Source organism: Anoplopoma fimbria, chromosome 17 (assembly GCF_027596085.1).
Source record: "Anoplopoma fimbria isolate UVic2021 breed Golden Eagle Sablefish chromosome 17, Afim_UVic_2022, whole genome shotgun sequence".
Taxonomy (NCBI): domain Eukaryota; kingdom Metazoa; phylum Chordata; class Actinopteri; order Perciformes; family Anoplopomatidae; genus Anoplopoma; species Anoplopoma fimbria.
In genome coordinates, this window is record NC_072465.1 from 5,556,454 (window position 1) to 5,577,262 (window position 20,809).

Consider the following 20,809-nt stretch of genomic DNA (forward strand, 5'->3'; position numbering starts at 1 on the left):
GTGTGGCCAATATGGAAATGTTTGGCTGTTTGGATCAACCCACAACTAAAGTGTCCCTGAACCTGTGTGTGTGTGTGTGTGTGTGTGTGTGTGTGTGTGTGTGTGTGTGTGTGTGTGTGTGTGTGTGTGTGTGTGTGTGTGTGTGTAAGAGAGAGAGAAGGAGGGATATAACAGACCAGTTACATTACATTACATTACATTACAGTCATTTAGCAGACGCTTTTATCCAAAGCGACTTACAGGAAGTGTATTCAACATAGGTATTCAAGAGAACTACTAGTCACCAGAAGTCATAAGTGCATCTCCTTTCTTAAACAAGCATCTCAAAGCATAAACCAGAGCAAAAGTATAGTGCAGAGGCAAATTACTACGAAAACAATAATTGCAACAGACTAATCCGAATATAGTAAGTGCTACAAACTACTACTTTGGTTGTGGGTCCGAGCTTGCATATTTAATGGTTTGCTGGTTATCCTGACTTTTTTTTTTTATACTGGAGGGGAAAAAATAGTTGGAGGACATTAACACTTAATATGCAACTGCACAGCGTCACATTCACTTCATTGGTTTGCATTTCAAAACTGATATGTTGCCACAATGTCAAGTTCGAGACAAACTGGTTTCCAATCTTGTCGGTTCAGTCCTTCCAGAGAACTCTGCAGAATCAGAGCCTTACATGTCAATAACAAGTTCAGTCCTCAGTTCTATTTGAATGACTTCATGCCCCGTGAATCCACTGCAAAACCATATAGTCTCACTTCTGTGAATTATGGGTGTGTGTGTGTGTGTGTGTGTGTGTGTGTGTGTGTGTGTGTGTGTGTGTGTGTGTGTGTGTGTGTGTGTGTCAACGTGTATGTTTGGGAATTCACCTGGCTGACGTCACACGTGAACTGCTTTGCTTTGCGCGCTGCCACAGAGCCGCAGTACAGTCAGTCACAGACAGGGAGAGAGAGAGAGAGAGAGAGACAGAGAGACAGAGAGAGAGAGAGAGAGAGAGAGAGACACTGAAGTCACAGCAGCCGACTTGAACACTTCCTTAACCACCATTGAAGACTTTTGCAGTCAATTCTTCGGGACAAAACTGTGGTTTGAAAAAAAAAAACCGAACCGGCGACCAAAAAAAAAAACCCCCCTTGCGACGAACAAGACGCTTTCCGGATCAGCGGAAGAGGTAAAGTCACAGTTGATCGTGAACTGGTTTAACTTTTTTTTGTGGTTGAAAAGAAAAAAAAAGTCCTTGGTGTTGTTTGACAGTTGGGACAACAGCACTTGATCGCACGGTGCTGCGTGTCAGGAGTCAGCCTGTCTTTACTTTGGTCTCATGGAGAAGCAGAAGCTCGACTGCAGACCTCGGTGAACATAATTAAGCCAGCAGCAGTAGTAGTAGTAGTAGTAGTAGTAGTAGTAGTAATAATAGTGGTGGTAGTAGTAGTAGTAGTAATAATAGTAGTAGTAGTAGTAATAGTGGTAGTAGTAGTGGTAGAAGTGTGCCTGTCCGTCGGGAATGAGAGGGGCTGCTGTCGAAGAATGTTTCCCTGTCTCGCCGTGTTACAGTTGTAATGTCGCTGGGACTAAACTTACCTTGTCTCCCCTGTTACTGGGGAAAACAATGTCCAACACAACACTGGGAAACCAGTTTGTTTGCTTCAGAATCTCGTCTAGCGCAGTGTTGTATCATATAACAACAGACAGGTCCTGTTCGTTATGTAACGAAAGAGACCTTTGAAGAAAAAAACAAAAAAACACGTTGGCGTTCATCATTGTGCCAACGATCACAATGAACACATACCACATTAAAAGAACATTTAAATGAACCCCTTTTCCCTTTTAAACACTTTAACTCTAGGCCTCTAATGTCCATTAGTGTGATTCCGGCTTTGTATACAGTGATTAACTATTGACAGTTACATCTGATCCACATCTTTGATTCACTTTACACGAAGTCACAAAATGTGGAGATAACCCTAATTTCTTAAAGTTCAAATGCAGATAGATGAATTTTCTGGTATGGTTTTGACAGAATGCTTCTCAGTGTCACAGTCTTTACAAAGGCAATACCAGATGATTACCAACAGCACTTTGCACAATGTGGTCCCACTTGAACCGGAGGCCGGTTTGCCTTGTTTAGCTGAGCCTGAAGACATATGTCAAAGGTCCTCATCATTGCACTCAGGTGTAGCAACTAGAATTTCCATCACATAAGACCCTTACCGTCCTTCAAACCACTTTTCCGGGTAAAGTCAGTGATTGAGAAGCAGGTAAAACACAATGAGAACTATTTGTGGCAACAAAAAGAAGGTCCATGTGTCAGCAGGATGATTAAATAAGTCTCTGTTTGAACACTACCCTGCATTCTTGTGGGTGTAAACAAGTCAGACTTCTGAATCCACAGTAGCCAACGTGACTTGCCAGCTCTTCAGATACTATAAGCACATTATCCTATTTTTGAAATATTCCTTCCATCACTTGCGAAAAAAAAGAAGCTTGTGTCACAAACTACCATACAATTCTGCCTTTGTGGCAAGACTCTGTATCCTGTTGTTATGTTCTGGAGGCGATTGCTGCTTCGTGAGCGCAGGTAACACTATCTGCCTGCATCTGCCTGCGGTTACTGATGTGTCAATATTGGCTTGTGGCTTCATGAGCTGCTCGGAGGACACGGTTGGGACATCTGCTCAGCAAGGTGTTGCCCATGCATCACTGATCCCTCGATAGTACGAGAGTCGTATAAAAAAAAAATGCTGGACTAATTTAGACAATGTTTAAATTGGTATTGGGCTTTATTGTGTGTATCATTGACTGATCATTTATTTTAAGAGAGGACTGCAGAGTCGAGGAAGCTCAGATAGGTACGGCAAATAAAAACATTCAGAAACCATCAACTAGTCATTAGAGCTGGGTATTGAACCTGTATACTTTGTAAGTACCATCTAAACTGTGAACATTAGTACTACTGATTCTGAGTGTTAACTTTAAACTATATTATTTATTTTATTGAGATATTTACAAATTTGAATACATTTATTTTCTTCAGGTTTTCGCATGTTAAATACTCAACAAAGTGGTGTTGATTTCAAACTAAAGATACTTGAGTGACAGCATCATTTTGGCAAATGCATAAAATAACAGTATAGCGCAAACATTTGAAAGGGACTGATCTGCACTGCAACACTTGTGTTACAATGTACAAAATGTGATGCTTCTTAAAAGAGCACCTGCTGTTATGCATAACTACACACACAGGCAGCAGACACTCACAGAAACACAGTAGTTTGGCATGCATTTGGTAAATCAGCACTGGGAGATGATAGTTTGGCTCATTACTTGCCCTTGGCCTCTTGTCACTATACTTCTTTCTATCTGTCCCACACACAAACATGCACACGCACGCACACACGCACACACACACACACACACACCACATCATGCTATCCTGTCCTGCTCTCCTTGGTCAGACGCTATTTTGTCTGTCTTAACCAAGGCCTTGTGAACTGTGAGCGAGGCAGAAATGGACACCACTCTTAATGCATCGGGAGACGAGACACACACACACACACACACACACACACACACACACACACACACACACACACACACACACACACACACACACACACACACACACACACACACACACATAGTAGCAGCCGTATTCATTCCATGCTGGTATAGCAGGTTTGACAGTGTGCCAACAAGCTCAGCGATACTCAGGAGGAAGGGAGAGAAAATCAGAAAAGGTTCCACAGAAGTTTGTGTTCCTTTGTACTGTCAGTCTGAACAACCAAGCTTATTTACATCTTGTGTTGATTTTGTATTAGGTTTATTAAAGACACAAAGTGAAATTATAACACTATCACTGGATTCATTTATGTCTACAGCTATTCATCTGACTTTGACCTTGAACCATCAAAGTCAGCTCTGGTCTCATTCTACTTCAAATCTCACTCACTTTTTCTTCCTGTCCTACTTTGTCCTGATTGCTGTGTGTATGCACTGAGCTAGAGAAAGAGAAGGAGACTTCTTTTTTTTTTGCCTGTATGTGTTGGTGTCTCCCCAGACAACATCTGTAATATATCTGTTGACATGACCTCTGTGAGTGTGTGTGTGTGTGTGTGTGTGTGGTAGTAGGTGGGCGGGGCGATGGGGTGTTAGACATTAACCTTGGTTAGTGGAAGAAAGGAAGGCTTTCATTCTTTCAAGCCAGTCTCCACTGAAATTCATTAAAGCCTGCTTTGTTCAAGGTTATTAACGTGTGCACGCGCACAAGTACATCTATGTGCTTTTTGAGGCGGTGTTCATGCGGTAATAATACATGCCACCATGGCTCATTGAAAGCCAGTTTTGTGAGAATAACGTTGCATTGTTTGAATTAATTCTTCAAAATCAGGAATGAATAAAAAAATCTAGTTATTGTTTGTGCTCAAAAGTTACCCTCTCCTGTTATTACCTCCACCAAGTTAGAAAACTTCTGAAAATCATTCAAATGGTACATTTAGTGGATTGTGCAGACTTGACAGAGGCATAGTAGGTGCTTTCTAGTCATCCAGCAGATAACCCACAATCAACAGTGCTTTCACAGTTAAGAACAGTCCTTCTCCATGATCAATGTTTGATTTCCAAATACGGAGGGACTGTTTTTGTTTGAGCTATCATAAAGAGCACATTCATGATGCAATATATGTTTATTCACACAACTACACACCAGGTTATTAGGTTTCAGTGCGAGTGCGGCCTGGATGACTCCGCTTGTTCAGGTACATTATATTCGTGTGGAGCGTGTTTGTTCAGCTCTAATTTGCCAGGCGAGGCCATTGCCTGGCCCAGCTCCATCCAGCTAGGCTGGTCTGGGTCTCTTTCACTCACCCTTTTTTTCTGTCCTGTCTTTGTGAGTTGACAGCAGTCTCTTGAATTAACTGTGAAAGGGGCACAAAGTGGGAGGATAAGGAAACCAAAGTTTTTGTAATTCTTCAACTGAAGGTGTTTTGATCCCATGGGGTGCAAGGAAGGGATTGTGATTGTGACATGTAGTTTTGCAAGACTGAAATTGTCAAAACAGGTGGATCTGTTACCTGTGTCCTACTTTTTCATATTTTAGCGCTCAATATATTTCTCTGTTACCGAGGCTGACATCTTTTTCTTATTCTTTTTCTTTACAAAGCTCTCTCACGGCCTCATGGCGCCCTTTCTTAGTAGATAAACACTTGCTAATGTACCTGTATTGAAAGCATATATGTGAAGATAATGAGGCAGTAAAGGCAAAATACATCAATGTACTGAGTCTAAGGGGCCAGTTTGCTGCTGGTGTTGATCATTTCTCAACATTTCTCATTCATTTGAGTTTATTCAACTCTTCTGATATTCTGATTTAACAGCGGGCATTTTGGCTTGTCATAGTAGGAAAAATCCTAGGTGTGAGTTGTAACATTAACGATGGCCTTTTTTTTGTCTCAGTAAGCTGTGACTGTGAGCAAGCATACACAATACCCGAACCCTGAAATCGCAACAGCCAAAAGATATCCAGCCATGTTCTTTTTGGTTTTTTTTAATAAGACCTGTGCTATTCCATCTGTGACACGTTCAATGACGTCTTCCATGAAAAAGGCCTATTGAGTCAGCAGAATTTCAACCTGGGTATTAAAAGTATAAATAGACCTTTTTCACTGCAGACAGTTTGACAAGTTACAGTAGAAAAAGCACAGGTGTAATGGACAACATTAATAACGGCTGCATTCCCTTTAGGTGAGACTGTTTTCGGGAACCCGTTGTTGTGCTATGCTGGCTCACTGGAATGGCTTACTGCAAAATTGAATGACACTTACTGTTACTGAGCCTTCGTTAGAGTTATTTGTTACACCTGTGCGTTTCCTTATATGACAAGTCAAAATGTCTGCTGTAAAACCGGTTTGTGACCATGTTTAGGTTTAAGTGCCTTTAGCCCTGTATGTCTTCTATAATTAAAAAAAAAACAAACAAAAAAAACATCACTGCTGCCTTTGGTACTTAGATATACAGTCTAAACGTGTTGTGCAGTCACGAGGTACTTGTACATTGACACATTTCTGTTGCCTCGTACTCCGGCACATTGAGAATGTTTACCTTCCCATCACATGAACAATGTAGGAACTGTAGCCCATTCAATATCTAGACTCCCAATTCAAGGGGACATAATATAATCGGAGTTACCATAAACTCAATCTAAATCGTCATGTTTAGTATTTGGTTCCTTTGCAATCAATGACATCAGTAGACACTTAGTGTCATTCCTGCTGATGTACTAACAGGCCTGTATTGCAGCCATATTCACTTCTTGCTTGTATCAGGGGCTTTTTGCCTTGAGTCTGGGAAGGAAAACACTTACTCAGTTGGACTGAGGTCAGGTAACTGACATCAGGGTAAAGAAAATCCCACTCTCCGCCCATAAAAACTGATTACCTTGTCTACACTTTTAAGATTGTTGTCCTGTTGGATTGTCCTTGATTTTAAGAACTGTATAGTAAATAATGGGCTACAAGTTCTACACTGTTCCACTTATATAGATGCATGCAGGGCATGCTCTTTTTGATGGAAACAAACCTTCCTTATAATTATGAAGCAAAGGGGTTAAACGTTCATCAGTGTTGTGTTGTCAAACATTCATACTGTAGAATTAAAGTTTTTTTGAGACAGAATCACTTTCAGCTGTTTTGCAGGCGACTCTATGACTGACAATAATAAGTGCAATTTCCATATTGGGATTGATACTGTATATTAGAAAACTTATCTAATAATCTATTTCTCGTATTTATGGTTTTCCCAGACAACTCTGCTGGTAGCAGAATTCAAGGAGCTGGCGTTGTTGTTGCTCTCTGTGTAATCGTGCCTGTCTGCGTTTATTCCTACTGATTAAAGGTTGACATCCAAAATAAATACCCAACCTGCTAGACCGGCTTCATCACTTCTTGCACTCAATGACATCTCCACTAACTCAGGGCATACCAAACCCTTGACTAATTTGTGGTGCTTTGCTGTACATGACTTTGGTGATAGTCTATCTATTGTAGACAGTCACGCATCTCTGTCTCCAGCATTGTGTTGCGTTTAATGAATGCAATGTAATGGAATATTGGAATGTGCTTCTGTTGCTGAATGTGCTTCTGTTGCCCCGTTCATCACATGATTAACTGTTCCAGGAATCCGTTTTTGAAATTGTCAATATTCAATGCTGTTTCTGAAATAGTAGATATATAAAATAGTTCATATAACTTCCTCAGAGCTGATAAAATGGGTAACAGGGATTTTCTTGTCAAGTCAAACTGGCATTTAATAACATGTTGTAGTTACTTACATTTTTGTGGCAAGTTTCTTGCATACTGTGCCTTCTTCCAGTCAATGTCTCATTTATGAATTATTTTGAGAGTTAACACATAAAAATAAACTTTACACTGACACTTTGCAGTCCTTTTCAGTCTAGGACAAAAGCCGAAGAGAAGCTCAAGCTCCTTGAGGCCACACACATGAGCAAAATCCATCTCACTGGAGGTTGACTTCATTCTGGCTGTATCTTGTGAAGGCAAATCTGGTTCTATCATTGAGTCTGATTTCTCCTCATGACCACTGGCTTGCCTTCCAGTGTGTGTTTTTTTTTGTTTTTTTCTTTCCCTCCCTTTTGCTCTTTTACTCAACCCACCCCTTCCCCAATTGCATGTGCTCATTTTTTCCACTCCCTTGAGAATAAAGGCTCTCTTTTCTATGTAGCGCTGCCTGTGTATGTGTAGGCCTGCATAAGAGACTTTTTGTGTCTAAAGTGGAGAGGAAATGGACTCTAAAAATGTATGTCTAAGTGTGTATTTCACATCAGGCATACTCCATAGCTTTGATTAATATTATTTTTGTGTTTCTCTTTGTCTGTCTGTCTGTATTTAAGCATGCGTGGGCTGTATTATGAGAGCTTGGATAGTTTCTCAACCCTCCTAACCTCACTCAGAAACAGTTGCTTGTTTAGGAGTCTTTAGATCCCAAACAGGCTAAAAGGGTCAGTTGAGGCCTACAAGGCAACAACAGAGACGTGTTAATCTTCTGAAAATACACAATTTCCAAAATGTAATTAGCTGAAAGATGTTTAGCTAAAAGTAATAGATCCTTATCCCAAAAATACAACATGTGCTCTTTATACTGTTTTCATATGAAAATAACGTCTTTACTTCAGCTTAATAATGTGGTCCACTCTTTCGTTGGTCCAGTTTTCCTTTGCTGTAGCCCATGACGTATGACAGATGTGGTGATCTGCTGCAATCCTTAAATGTTTCCTTTATCGTCCATCTTAACCCCATTTAAACCTGGGCAGGGACTTGTGATTTTGGAACAGTACATGGTGGTATGATGGCTCTGTGGTAAGCTCTGTCGCATCACAACACAAAGGTCCTTGGTTTAAATGAACTGGCTGAGGGCATTTTTGTGTGGAGATGTTGGAGCGTGGACTGTGTAGGTTTCCTCCAAAGTCTTTGAATTAGAAAATTGCTTGTCTGGACTTTGATTTCACTTACATTTGAAAACGGATGTTATTTTTCTAAGCTGAAACCAGTATTGAGATGTCCAGTGTTAGTCAATCACTTCCCCATTCAGATTCTTCTTGCTTGTTTGGAAAATCCTGCCAGCAACTTGGCAGATCACAAGCCTGCCTCTGTTGGGCCCCTATGCCTCCTACACACTACATATCCTGAGTGAATTTACCAAACATTATGTTCAGCAGCACACATTCATTCTACTGCACGTACATTAACACCTGGGATCTGTTCAGTGCAGTCACGTCTCGTACTGCTAAGCAGCTCCACATACTGATTTAGAAAATTCAGCATACATGAACCTACATCACTGCACGCACCGGTTCAGTCACACGGGGCCAGAGCTTGACATTCAGCAATGTGAAAATGAACATGGACACAAACAAAACGTACCCTTTATGGATGATTGATTACGAAAGCAAACACGGTTGGGGCTGCAGTCCATTTCTGTCTAGGAGTTTATATGAGAGAAGGACATGTCTCCGTGCATTTTACATCTGGGAATTACTGATTACTTTACACAAATTTCATAGAGAAGCTAAACATCATTGTGTAGAAAAATAAGAGGCTGTTTGCCTTTAATCACAGGCGTGCCATGTTACTGAAATTACTATTAAACCAAGATTATATTAATGGAGCAAAAGACTTAAGCCACAAAAGATCAAGATAAGAAACTTAAAAGCTCACAAAAAAATGCAGTGTGGAGGAATTCTGTGGGATTTTGTTGCTGCTTTAGGAATTTGGATATAGGCCAATATCCCCTCTTGGTCCTACTAGTCTGTGATGTAGCATATAAGTTCAGTTGGAAACAACATTGATAACATTTCAGTAAGTGATTGTGAATGCAGTTCCATTGCAGAAACCATTCATTAACACTTTGTACTGCTTTATAGAGGGACTCTGCCACACTAACTGATAAGGATTGTGTTAGAATGTATAGAAGGAACCAGGGCAGCTAGGCGGGTTAAGAATGACTGGTAGGACTGCTGTTCGAACACCACAATAGGCACTTTAAGAGGAAGTGTACGGAAGACATGGAAACTAGTGCTGAACAAATCTATCAGTGGAGCAATTCAGCTTAGATGATGCAAGCGGGTGGACACTTTTGCAAGATGTGGTTTCTGTTTCAGTTTTGTACTTTTGAAATTAAGTGTAGAACGCTGACACAAATACCTTTTTGTGTAAGGTGAATATCTTCACAAATGAGTTGAAGTAGGTAATTTGGCTTTGTCAGCATAATAGATCTAATCCTGCATTTTTCAAATTTGGCCTGATCCTAGTATAGACTGATTCAGAACTAAGTAGAGACAGTTAAGCGACAGCATTATTTGTGATGGAAAATATCCCACAAAATCACTGTGAAAATTGAAGAGCAGCAAAGAGACTGCTTATCTTTCACCCTCGGTTTGTCTTTTTCCCTAACATTGAGAATGTTTGTCTTGTAAATGTGATCCTTTTTTAATTTTCTTTTTCTCTCTGGAAGTCCCAAACTGCACATGAGAGCAGGATAAAGGAATGAGTCAGTTTCTTCTTCCCTCATTGATGACAGGTAGTTTCCAAAGTTATGTCTTGAGTTGAAACTTCCTCTGTGGCTCACATCTTGACACAGTTGGCCACAGGCTCTCTTCCTTCTTGTTTTAATTGCAGAACTTAAGCAATACAAGTACAAGATGAATATGACTGTCAAGTAATTTCAAGTCAATTTTGATTATATAACCCAACGTCACATATCACACATTTTCCTCAAGGGCCTTTACAATCTGTGCATACAACACCCTCTGTCCTCTGACCATATTGTGTGTGTGACGTTCTAACTGTGGGTCTTTTTTCTTGAAGGTGAGGAGTCACCATGGCACCCTTCCTCCGTATCGCCTTCAATGCCTATGACGTTGGCGTTCTGCCTCCGCTATCTGAACCTCCCATCTGCGCCATCAAGATGAAGGAGTCTGTCAACACAGGTATGTACAGATGCACACACACACATATGCAGTCATAATTTAATCTAGATAGGAGAGCTCCACAGTGAGCAGGGAGACCTGACGTTCCAAGTTCAATTGCTTTAACATCCACCATCTGCTGGACTCACAAATCCACAAGCAAACTCTCTACCGGCTCCAGCTCCAGGCACTTTGAGCAGTAATCGCTCTGTTGCTGTGACTTTACTGAGAGAGTAAAAGACAGACGTTTTATTCCAAATGATGACCCTAATCTTTTTTCACAGAGCGAGGCAAGACCTTGGTCCAGAGGAAGCCCACCATGTATCCAGCCTGGAAGTCCACTTTTGATGCTCACATCTATGAGGGGCGTGTCATAGAAGTGGTCCTCATGCGGAGTGCTGAGGAGCCATTGGCCAAGGCCACGGTTGGAGTCTCTGTATTGGCAGAACGCTGTAAGAAGTCCAAGACCAGCGGCCGTGCTGAGTTCTGGGTGGACCTGCATCCTTCAGGGAAGGTCCAGATGGCTGTACAGTTCTTCCTGGAGGACACTGATGCAGGTAAAATTGCTGCATCTTAAAGCCCCTAGTAACCTGGTTCAAATCGTTAGTATTATTTGAACATTAGATATGGATGACTGCATAAGTCTGTTAAAGTTCAGAAAACAACATTCTTTGGTATATTTGATTGTATCAATCAAACATCTAATCTGCTTCATCAGGACGATGTGAGTGTGGTTTAATCAGGTTAACTCCACAGTGGCCCAGCAAATTAAGCAAGCAACTCCACAACTGTTATCACATTTAGATTAAAATATTGCTGTGCTGTTTGGAAAAAATGTGACATCACAGTCACATCTTCTAGATGATCCCAACCCAGTAGAAACCATTTAGAACAGCACAGATATAAATCTCCATTTTTTTCCTTTTTTAAATTTCTAAATTATCTACACGAAACCATGGCATCAAAACTCTGTTCCCTGACCGGGAATCGAACCCGGGCCGCGGCGGTGAGAGCGCCGAATCCTAACCACTAGACCACCAGGGACAGCTGTTTACAGATTTAATTATGTCGACTGGCCATAGCTCTGAGCAGAAATTCCCTGCCCCCTCTCATTTTTGTTCCCATACCCACCAGTTTCATGTAGATTGACAGAAAATCCCTCTCCTTAGATGTCTATAAGTGCCCTCTGCTGGCGGAGCGGATATCCTATCTATTGTTAATTTCCTTGCACTTTCCAAACACAACCACGGCTAATCATGTTAGTTATTGTGGACCTCTCTGTAGAGTACAGAGTCATCATTTTCTGAGCCAACTGCCCTGCAATAAACTGCCTACCTCAACCTGCCAAGGGTTAGTCTCATGCTGGCATGTCTCAAGTTAAGCTTGTCAGCTGACTACAGGTGTGGCCATATAGCCAATGCACTATCACAGTCCTTCAAGGTCATATAGGCAATTAGTTTAGATCTCCGTTGTCTATCCTTTCAGGAATGGGGGAAATTATTGAGATATTATGGTGTGATAAGGACACTTTATTTCAAAATCATATAACTAACATTTTCTGCTTTCCAAAACCTAATTCAGTTTCACTTCAGCTGTAAGAAGCAGAAGTTAAGCCTAGCAGTGCTGGCCAGCCGTGTTGTATTCAACTGCTCGCTCACCACCACAGACAGGGAACCCCGTCTATGGTTGTCACTGGTGTTGGAGTGGGATCGAGTGAGATTCACGAACTGGTTCTGTTCGGGCGGGAATTTCTGTGTGGGAGTGGCACAGTCGGGGGTTCACTATTCAGGGTTGGAGAGGGGTGTATGTGTCTGCTGTTATGAAAGAGCTCCATACTCCATCAGCTCCCTCCTACACTCTCCACAGGTTTCCTGAAAAGCAGCCCGGAGTATTTTTAGGCATGTGTGAACAGCCCTCAGTGCTGTCTGTCTTCTCTCTCTTGCCCTCTCTCTTTTACTCCCACTGTTTTGGCTCAGCTCACCAACGCGCTGGCCAAACATAAACAGTGGCAGAAAGGAAATTAGTTTATCTTGCTCTCCTCATCACTCCCAATTTTCCTTGTCTATCTATTGTCTCTTAAAGGCTACTCCTTTATTTTAATTGTCCCTCTATCTCTCCTCTCCCTCACCCCCCGTCCACCCATTTACGATCCTAATCTCTTTTTGAGTTTTTCTTTGTTTACCTCTCTCACGCCTGTTTTGCTGTGGTCTCTGGGTAACTTTTGACCCCACCCCACTGACTTGCGTCAGTCGAGGCCCCTTATACAAGATGGGATTTTTCTTTGTTTACCCTGCATTAAGCAGCAGTAACGGTGGCCTCCTTCTATAGCTAGTAGGGCTTTTAGACTAAATACCCCTTGGCTATTAGAGCTGATGGCTAATTTATGAAAATGTACACTGTGACGTCATTTAAGGAACTTCAATAAAGCTCATCAGCTAGATTGTAAAATATTTGGGACTCCCACCTCACTGCATCCCTGATATCCATCCATTCCATCCATTTTCCGTAACCTGCTTATCCAGTTAAGGGTCGCAGGGGTGCTGGAGCCGATCTCAGCTGTCAATGGGCGAAGGCAGGGTTCACCCTGGACAGTTCGCCAGTCTGTCGCAGGGCTGACATATAGAGACAAACAACCATTCACACTCACATTTTTCTTTTTCTTTGAAAATAAACAATAAAAAGTGTATTTGGATAATACTGCACTTTAAAGCTGTTTGAAAAACATAGAAATAGAAATACAGTAGTTTGATTTGATTTAAATCTCTCCCCTCAGGGACGTGTCAACCATCAGTGAAGGCTTCTTGCGAGGATGGAGTCACGACCCTCAACAGGAGGAGAGGAGCTTTCAAGCAGCCCAAAATTCACTTCATCAAGAACCACGAGTTTGCCGCCACCTTCTTCGGCCAGCCCACCTTCTGCTCTGTCTGCAGAGAGTTTGTCTGGTGAGATGCCGTGTCCTGCCCTGGTTATATTACTATTATGTCACTATGATGTTTGTTAACTTTAGCTGGTTGGCACATCAAATACTCCTTTTACTTTGAATGTCATCATGTTTTGAATAGCTGCTGCATTCCAGGGAGAGAATATGGTAGTCATTTCCAATGCTAATCTGCCTGGGCACAATTTATCTAAAAGCAGACCATTTTCCTGTCTCCTTGTTTTCCTGCATTAATATTACACTCAGCGTTGTGTTTATATTACAATGCCACTGGCACAGCTTTGATAATTCCAGACCGTTAAAGCAGTCACCTACTTTATGTTCTCTGGGTACCAAATGAGACAAAAACATCAATTCTCCAATAAGAAAAAGTCCAGCCCCCCACGGGTGCTTCTCAAAGGACCAATTAGTAGCGGTTCTAGTTTCCTTCATGGAGCAGTGTGGGGGTTTTGTAATGGTAGAAACAGCAGCGGGACTGCTATTGTGAGGATGAGTCACTGTCTTGGGAAGTCCCAAAAAGCTGTCATGTTTCGTTCCAACTCTGTCAGCAGCATTAACAAGCTCCTCTTACTACTTAGAGTCAGGTAGAAATAAATCTGATGTTTTCTTTAGTTTTGTGTATATGTGTGTGACCCTTTGGCCAAATATCATCTGAGCATTTATAAATATATATATAAAACTTTCAATCTCATGATCTAACATGTGAAAGATATCTTCCAGTTATGCTGTTAACAAATTCGTTTCTGTGCCAACTCCAGTAACGGGTGTCTCATGGTTTTCCCATGCTTGTTTTTGCACTTGCATAATACTTTGAATAAGAGATTACAGATGTAGTTTGGTAGCTGTTAAATAAGGAACTCTGTAAAATTGTTGTTTACTGCTGCCAATTATTTGCATGCTAGCCACAGTACATCACTGACATAACCACAAACCTACAATTGAAAAACCCTTCTGGCAATATAGCTTTGATATCAGCAGCAATATTTGTCTCTCTTTCTGCTTCATGTCCCCCATTACAAAGATTTAATTACATTCCTTTTCTCCCCATTCAGGGGGCTCAACAAGCAAGGTTACAAGTGCAGACGTGAGTGTTTTCATTAACTGCTATCTGCATTTTTATCACATTTTATCCTTTTGTATTCTTCACAGTTAACAAAATATTGATTCATTTATTTCACCCAGAATGCAATGCGGCAATCCACAAGAGATGCATCGAAAAGATCATCGGCAGGTGCACTGGGACAGCAGCAAACAGTCGGGACACTGTGGTGAGCAAAGTTCACCAACATCAATGCAATTCCTCACCTCAGTCCCTTACTGACATTCCTGCTCAGTCTTTAATTTATAGCATTGATGAATGTTATTAAGTATTCCATTAATCATTAATGTAGTCAATATGTTTTTTACTTACTCAAAACAATGCAAACATGAGTGGACTTAATACAGATTCAAACAAAGTTTAAAAACAACATCGGTATATAGATTCAATAAGAATTGGCTGTGGAATTGTTATTTAACTCAAAAACAACTAAAACTGGCGAAACATAGTCCCACATGTGTCTGCTTTATTATCAGACAGCGGCTTCCTGAGTGTTTAATGGATCTCTGTGTGTTTGTAGTTCCAGAAAGAGCGCTTCAAGATTGATATGCCGCATCGCTTCAAGCACTATAACTATAAGAGCCCCACTTTCTGTGACCACTGTGGCAGTCTGCTCTGGGGTCTCTACAAACAGGGCCTTAAATGTGAAGGTAATGTGTTCTTCTCCTTCGTATTAAATGATATGTCTGCCTTTCTCCTGTCTCCTTCCATGTCCATTACTTTTTTCTCTTTTTTTATTGTATCTCCACCTGACCAATCCATTTTTCATACCTTTGACCAGACTGTGGCATGAACGTACATAGCAACTGTCAGAAAAAAGTGGCCAATCTGTGTGGAATCAACCAGAAACTACTGGCAGAGGCTCTGTCTCAAATCAGCCAGGTTTGTACTGGAACAAAAATATGTTTATTTAAGTTTACATGAATTTTATGTTAATTTTATGCCAGTCAGTGATAAAAAATAAAGTAATGATTGTTAAAGTACAATGTTAACTCTTTTCATCCCTAGAAATCTATCAAGAAGTCTGATGACTCCAATGCAGAAGACATTGGGATCTATCAAGACATCAATAATGCAACAGCAGACCCTAGTGGTAAGATGGGTTCATTGTAGCGCACATTGTAATACAAAGTTGTTTGGTTTAAACCAAGTCTTGTCATTAAAGGTAAAATAGGAATAGTAATGTCACGTCTCTCTAACTTTAGTCACATCCTCAAATCTTTATCCTTTGTTTGAGTTTGCATGTATCTTTGCATTCAGGTTTGCATATGTATTAACACTGTGTGCAAATGTGCATTTCTAGCAGACAACGGGGCACGTGAGCACTTGGGCGCGGGCTCAGCCACACCTACAGTTCCCCGGGTTCGCCTCAACATGAACCACCTGGTATTCCAAAAGGTCCTGGGAAAAGGCAGCTTTGGAAAGGTAGGCCCCATGGTCCCCATATTTATGTCCTTTCCTGAATTTAACATGAAATGATTGTGTGGACATAGAAATTGAAGACACGTCAAACTTAAAACATTGTACAGACATGTGTTACACATATATGGTAAATAAAAACGCATTCATCCTGAAATTGTCTTCATGTGAATGTAAGCTTTGTAAATGACCATTGTCTACCAAATATAACCATGAAAATGACACTGATAGTCCATATCTTTATGTCTTCATGAAAGATGTGGGAAATGATGAAAGCTGAATTATAATTCAAGCGAGCTCCAAAGGGGCACACATTTTCAAGAGAAGATTCTTATCATATTATCATGTCTTAGTAATCACCATCATCCTTCCTTAAACCATATTTGATATTGTTTTTTATTTGTTTTAATTTTATAAGTAATTAATTAATGGCCAGCTCAGCTGTAGTTTACCTGTTTTTTGATCAACTAGGTGTGTTAAATCAATTCATCTACTCACTATTACATGACTTCGCTCGGAGATGATTTTCAGATGAGAAATGAGCTTGGTTATTTAATCATAACTACAGATGCTAGGCAGTATTTGACAAAGACATACACCCTACATGAAGGTTGACCTATTTTAGAGAACAGAGAAGCAGATGATGGAAGGTTCATCTGTATCCAGGCCCCGTTAGACCTGGTGGCCGTGCATCTCAGTGAGATCAAACATCCTGTGTCCTCACCGAGGTAGATTGAGCATGTAAGATCACCAAAAGAGGGGGAGATATAAATAACCTCCTCGTTTTGATTTCACCTTTTGCTATAAGTGTACTCCATGAAACCGGTGTCATCACACTGATGAAGTACTCACTCTAAGTGGTTTTGATACCCCAGGTGCTGCTGGCAGAGCTGAAAGGCCAGGGCCAGTTCTTTGCTGTGAAGGTCCTGAAGAAGGATGTCGTTCTCATGGATGACGATGTGGAGTGCACCATGGTGGAGAAGAGAGTCCTGGCCCTCGCCTGGGAGAACCCCTTCCTCACACACCTCTACTCCACATTCCAGTCTAAAGTAAGCACACATAACTGACACACACACACACACACACACACACACACACACACACACACACACACTTTTCATGTCTCATTTGTCTGCGACAGCGAGCTGACAATAATGTGTTGTTTGCACAGGAGCACCTCTTCTTTGTAATGGAGTACCTGAATGGAGGCGACTTGATGTTCCACATCCAAGACAAAGGCCGTTTCGATCTCAACAGAGCCACGTAAGTACACAGGGACACCACTCAAAAATCTATGAACAACACAGCAACTGTGATTTTCCACACTGGAGGATCTGTAACTAGCTCTTGAACACAGTAAAGTTGTGATTAATGGTTGTTTTGCACATTCCAACCTTCAGATTTTACGGCTCTGAGATAATCGTGGGACTGCAGTTCCTCCACTCAAAAGGAATAATCTACAGGTAAGATCCCACAGCCATTCTGCATTGATGTCTTCAGTCTCTATATTCAACAAGTTACTGTAACAGAGGAGGCTGGAACTGAATCTCTTTTTGGATTTTTTGACCACAGTACTCCAAACAGAATATACTGTACTGGAAATGGTTGTACATTATATATCTATCTATTCCTCTGTCTTTCCTCAGAGATCTGAAGCTGGACAATGTGATGCTGAACAAGGACGGACACATCAAGATAGCTGACTTTGGCATGTGCAAAGAGAAAGTGTTTGGAGACGCCAGAGCCACCACATTTTGTGGGACACCAGACTATATCGCACCAGAGGTTAGATTCATGGCCAAGCTGATATTACATATCATACCACTGCTTTTCCATTAAATTTCCCCCCCAAAAAATGAATTCTGCACTTTTGTTTAGAGTATATGTATTTTTTTAAATGTCACCTTGTCATGCAGCCCTCCATTCACTTAGTCTATAGCCCTCCTAGTCATGATTAGGAGGCATGGCAGGTTTTACACATGTTCTTGTGTTCACATGTTCATTTGCCAGGCAATATTGGTGCTCCCATCTAGACGTGTGTGTCCTTGTTCTTGTCACTATTGTCTAAAGCGTTTTGTGAAACTGTCTCTCCTCTCAGATCCTGCTGGGACAGAAGTACACCTTCTCAGTAGACTGGTGGTCTTTCGGTGTGCTGGTGTACGAGATGCTGATCGGTCAGTCGCCTTTCCAAGGCGACGATGAGGATGAGCTGTTTGAGTCCATCAGGTCGGACACCCCTCACTACCCTCGGTGGATCACCAAGGAGGCCAAGAACCTCATCGAACTGGTACCTGACAGAAACATGTGTTTTTATTAGGGACTCTTTGTTTCACATAGGCAGACACAGTGTTTACATTATTCACATTAACTGATTTCAATGCTGACATTCCTCCTCATCATTGTCTGTCTTCTTTCTCTTCCATCACTCCAGTTGTTTGAGCGAGATCCCAGTCGCAGGTTGGGTGTGGTGGGCGACATCCGTGCCCATCCGTTCTTCAAAACCATCAACTGGCCAGCACTGGAGAAGAGAGAAGTGGACCCTCCTTTTAAGCCCAAAGTGGTATGAGTCTATGTGTATTTTTTTTTCCGAACAAACTATGGAGGTACCTGAAATCCATTTGTGTAAATATGATTGTATGAATCCAGGAGCCTGATTACTTCAGTGTGCTTTGCTACATTAACCCAACTGAAATCCCTGAACTGCCACCCACAGAAATCCCCCAGTGACTGCAGCAACTTTGACCGAGAGTTCCTGAGTGAGAAGCCGCGGCTCTCCCACGCAGACAAGAACCTCATCGACTCCATGGACCAGGCAGCGTTCGCTGGCTTTTCCTTCATCAACCCCACACTGGAAAACATGATCAGCAAATGAAAAACTAAATGGCTCCTTTGGGAACATGGTCTTAGCCCTGGACTTGGAAATAGGCTCTAAATCCAACTGGATGGATGACATTAAATGAAAAGATTTGTACTTGACTAGGACTAATTAAGTTCCTCTATCAGAGGACGAGAGATAAAGTGAAACGAGTATGTTGGGTGGCGTCTAAAATAATAATCTTGTCTCAGCTGTCAAACTGTATAGGTGTATAAAAGAATATAGAGATCCAGGAGATTAAGGGAGATTCTTCTAATCAATGCTGGGGGGGATAGTCAATAATGCATTCTGTCTTTTCTTACTTTTCTGTCATTTTTTTCCTCGTGATGACACCTCGAATCTAAACAAATCATCAAATGTACTGTATTTGAATTCACAGGATTTAGATCGCTCTGAATGGAAGTGATGTTATTGCAGAACTGAATAAGTTCCTCCATCACTTACTGCTTACTTAAGCACATCCATCTTGGAGTCTCACATAACCTGAAAAGCGTGAATCTGTTTTAAATTTTTCACAGATTTTGTCAAGTATTTTAATATGCCATTGGTGTCAAAAAACACTTGCTGAACATTAAACTGAAGCGTCCTGCAAACAATCACTCTGCACATAATATTGATTTTTCTGGGCTGTCATCCCTTATTGGAAAAGCAATGGTATGGTACTTAACCTGTATTTGTGTTGAAGGATGTGTTATTTTGTGTGGGAGGTATGGGCATTCCACTGTAAGCATTGGGTCTTTAAAATGTGTTATGTTACCTAAATGTAGGGATTTTGACATGAAAATAATAGTGCTGTATATGTTTATTGACATTCCAATGAGCTGCCTGTGAGTTATGGGTGTACTTTTTTTACTCATCTTTTACATCTGATTATAAATAAATACATTGTAAAATCTTAAATCCCTGTCAGCCAGTCTCACTTGATCACATTTTGTGTTTTTTACAGGTGTCGGAGACTTGTATATATCACACAGCTTCATATATAGAATATCATTCAAAACAAAAATCCTATTGTAAAGAATGACATACCATAGGAAATCTAGTACTAATCACAGCATTCCTGCTGTTATGGTGTGGTCCTCTGGTCACTGCTGGTTTCCAGCCATTGTTTGCTGGATTTTAAGGAGCCAACATTGGACACTGGTGGAGAGTCTGTAGTGCCATCACCTCAGAAAAAATGTGTAGCCCTTTGGAAGGGCACCAAAACATTTCCAAGTACCACAGGGATGTTGTCAGTACCTTAGAGAGAAAGATCTGCCTGGCTTTACTGACATCTAGCGGTCAGGTGACGTTACTGCAGCTCCTAGCGTGGACCAAAGGCGAGGAGACATTCCTGCAGTGCGCACGGCTTATGACCTGTCCTCGTCCTCTGTCCCCAGCAGTAGTAATCCCCTGCCTACTGGAGGATGTGGACAGTGAACAAATAACTAACAAAAAAAGGCAAAAAAAAACAGCAACGTGCACTGAGCAATAACCCTAGCCAAGTTGTTGAGGCATTTGCCTTCATGCAAACAGCATCATATGGACCAAAGCAGCATTTAAGTTGTAGACCTTCAAAAAAATCAAACGACCCTGCATATTTAAAAACAAAAAAAAATAAAAGCAAAAAAAAATGTATATTTACTGAACCTTATTCCCTTATAATAGTCGCCTCCAGCCTTGTGTTTGAAAAGGCTATATAGTGGGAGCACCCCCACAGTTAAATAAAATGACTGAATGAATTTAGGAGTAAATGCCTGCCACCTTTTTATGTATTCATGGCTCTCCGATTGTTTCGGGTGTTCAACATCCGATCGTTTTTCTGTAACCCACATTTATTGTAGGCTTCTGTTTTCACCTCAAGGCGTTCACATTTTTTTTCTTTTGTTATAAGGGTTGGTCTATTGTGGTGGATTATCTGAGACAGTAGCATATATATATGGTCCAAGTGAGCGGCAAAACCTGTTTCAGGCTCTTAGAACGCTTTAGAAAACGAGAAATACGCTTATTTAATTAAGAAAT

The 20,809-nt window shown here is 41.2% G+C and overlaps 1 protein-coding gene and 1 non-coding gene across 2 annotated transcripts; one reads left to right on the plus strand and one right to left on the minus strand.

The window, feature by feature from the left end:
- The first annotated feature begins 966 nt into the window (after positions 1–966).
- On the plus strand, positions 967–19,701 carry LOC129105230 (protein kinase C delta type-like). The gene is made up of 17 exons (XM_054616130.1): positions 967–1,171; positions 10,377–10,498; positions 10,762–11,034; positions 13,251–13,419; positions 14,468–14,499; positions 14,598–14,683; positions 15,035–15,164; positions 15,296–15,396; positions 15,523–15,607; positions 15,818–15,939; positions 16,809–16,982; positions 17,105–17,196; positions 17,334–17,396; positions 17,580–17,718; positions 18,032–18,220; positions 18,365–18,493; positions 18,647–19,701. Exons 2-17 carry the CDS (start codon positions 10,390–10,392, stop codon positions 18,803–18,805), a joined length of 2,052 nt encoding a protein of 683 aa, XP_054472105.1. The 5' UTR covers positions 967–1,171; positions 10,377–10,389; the 3' UTR covers positions 18,806–19,701.
- On the minus strand, positions 11,450–11,521 carry trnae-cuc (transfer RNA glutamic acid (anticodon CUC)). Its single transcript has one exon. It is a non-coding gene; the product is annotated as a tRNA-Glu (tRNA).
- Positions 19,702–20,809: the final 1,108 nt, after the last annotated feature.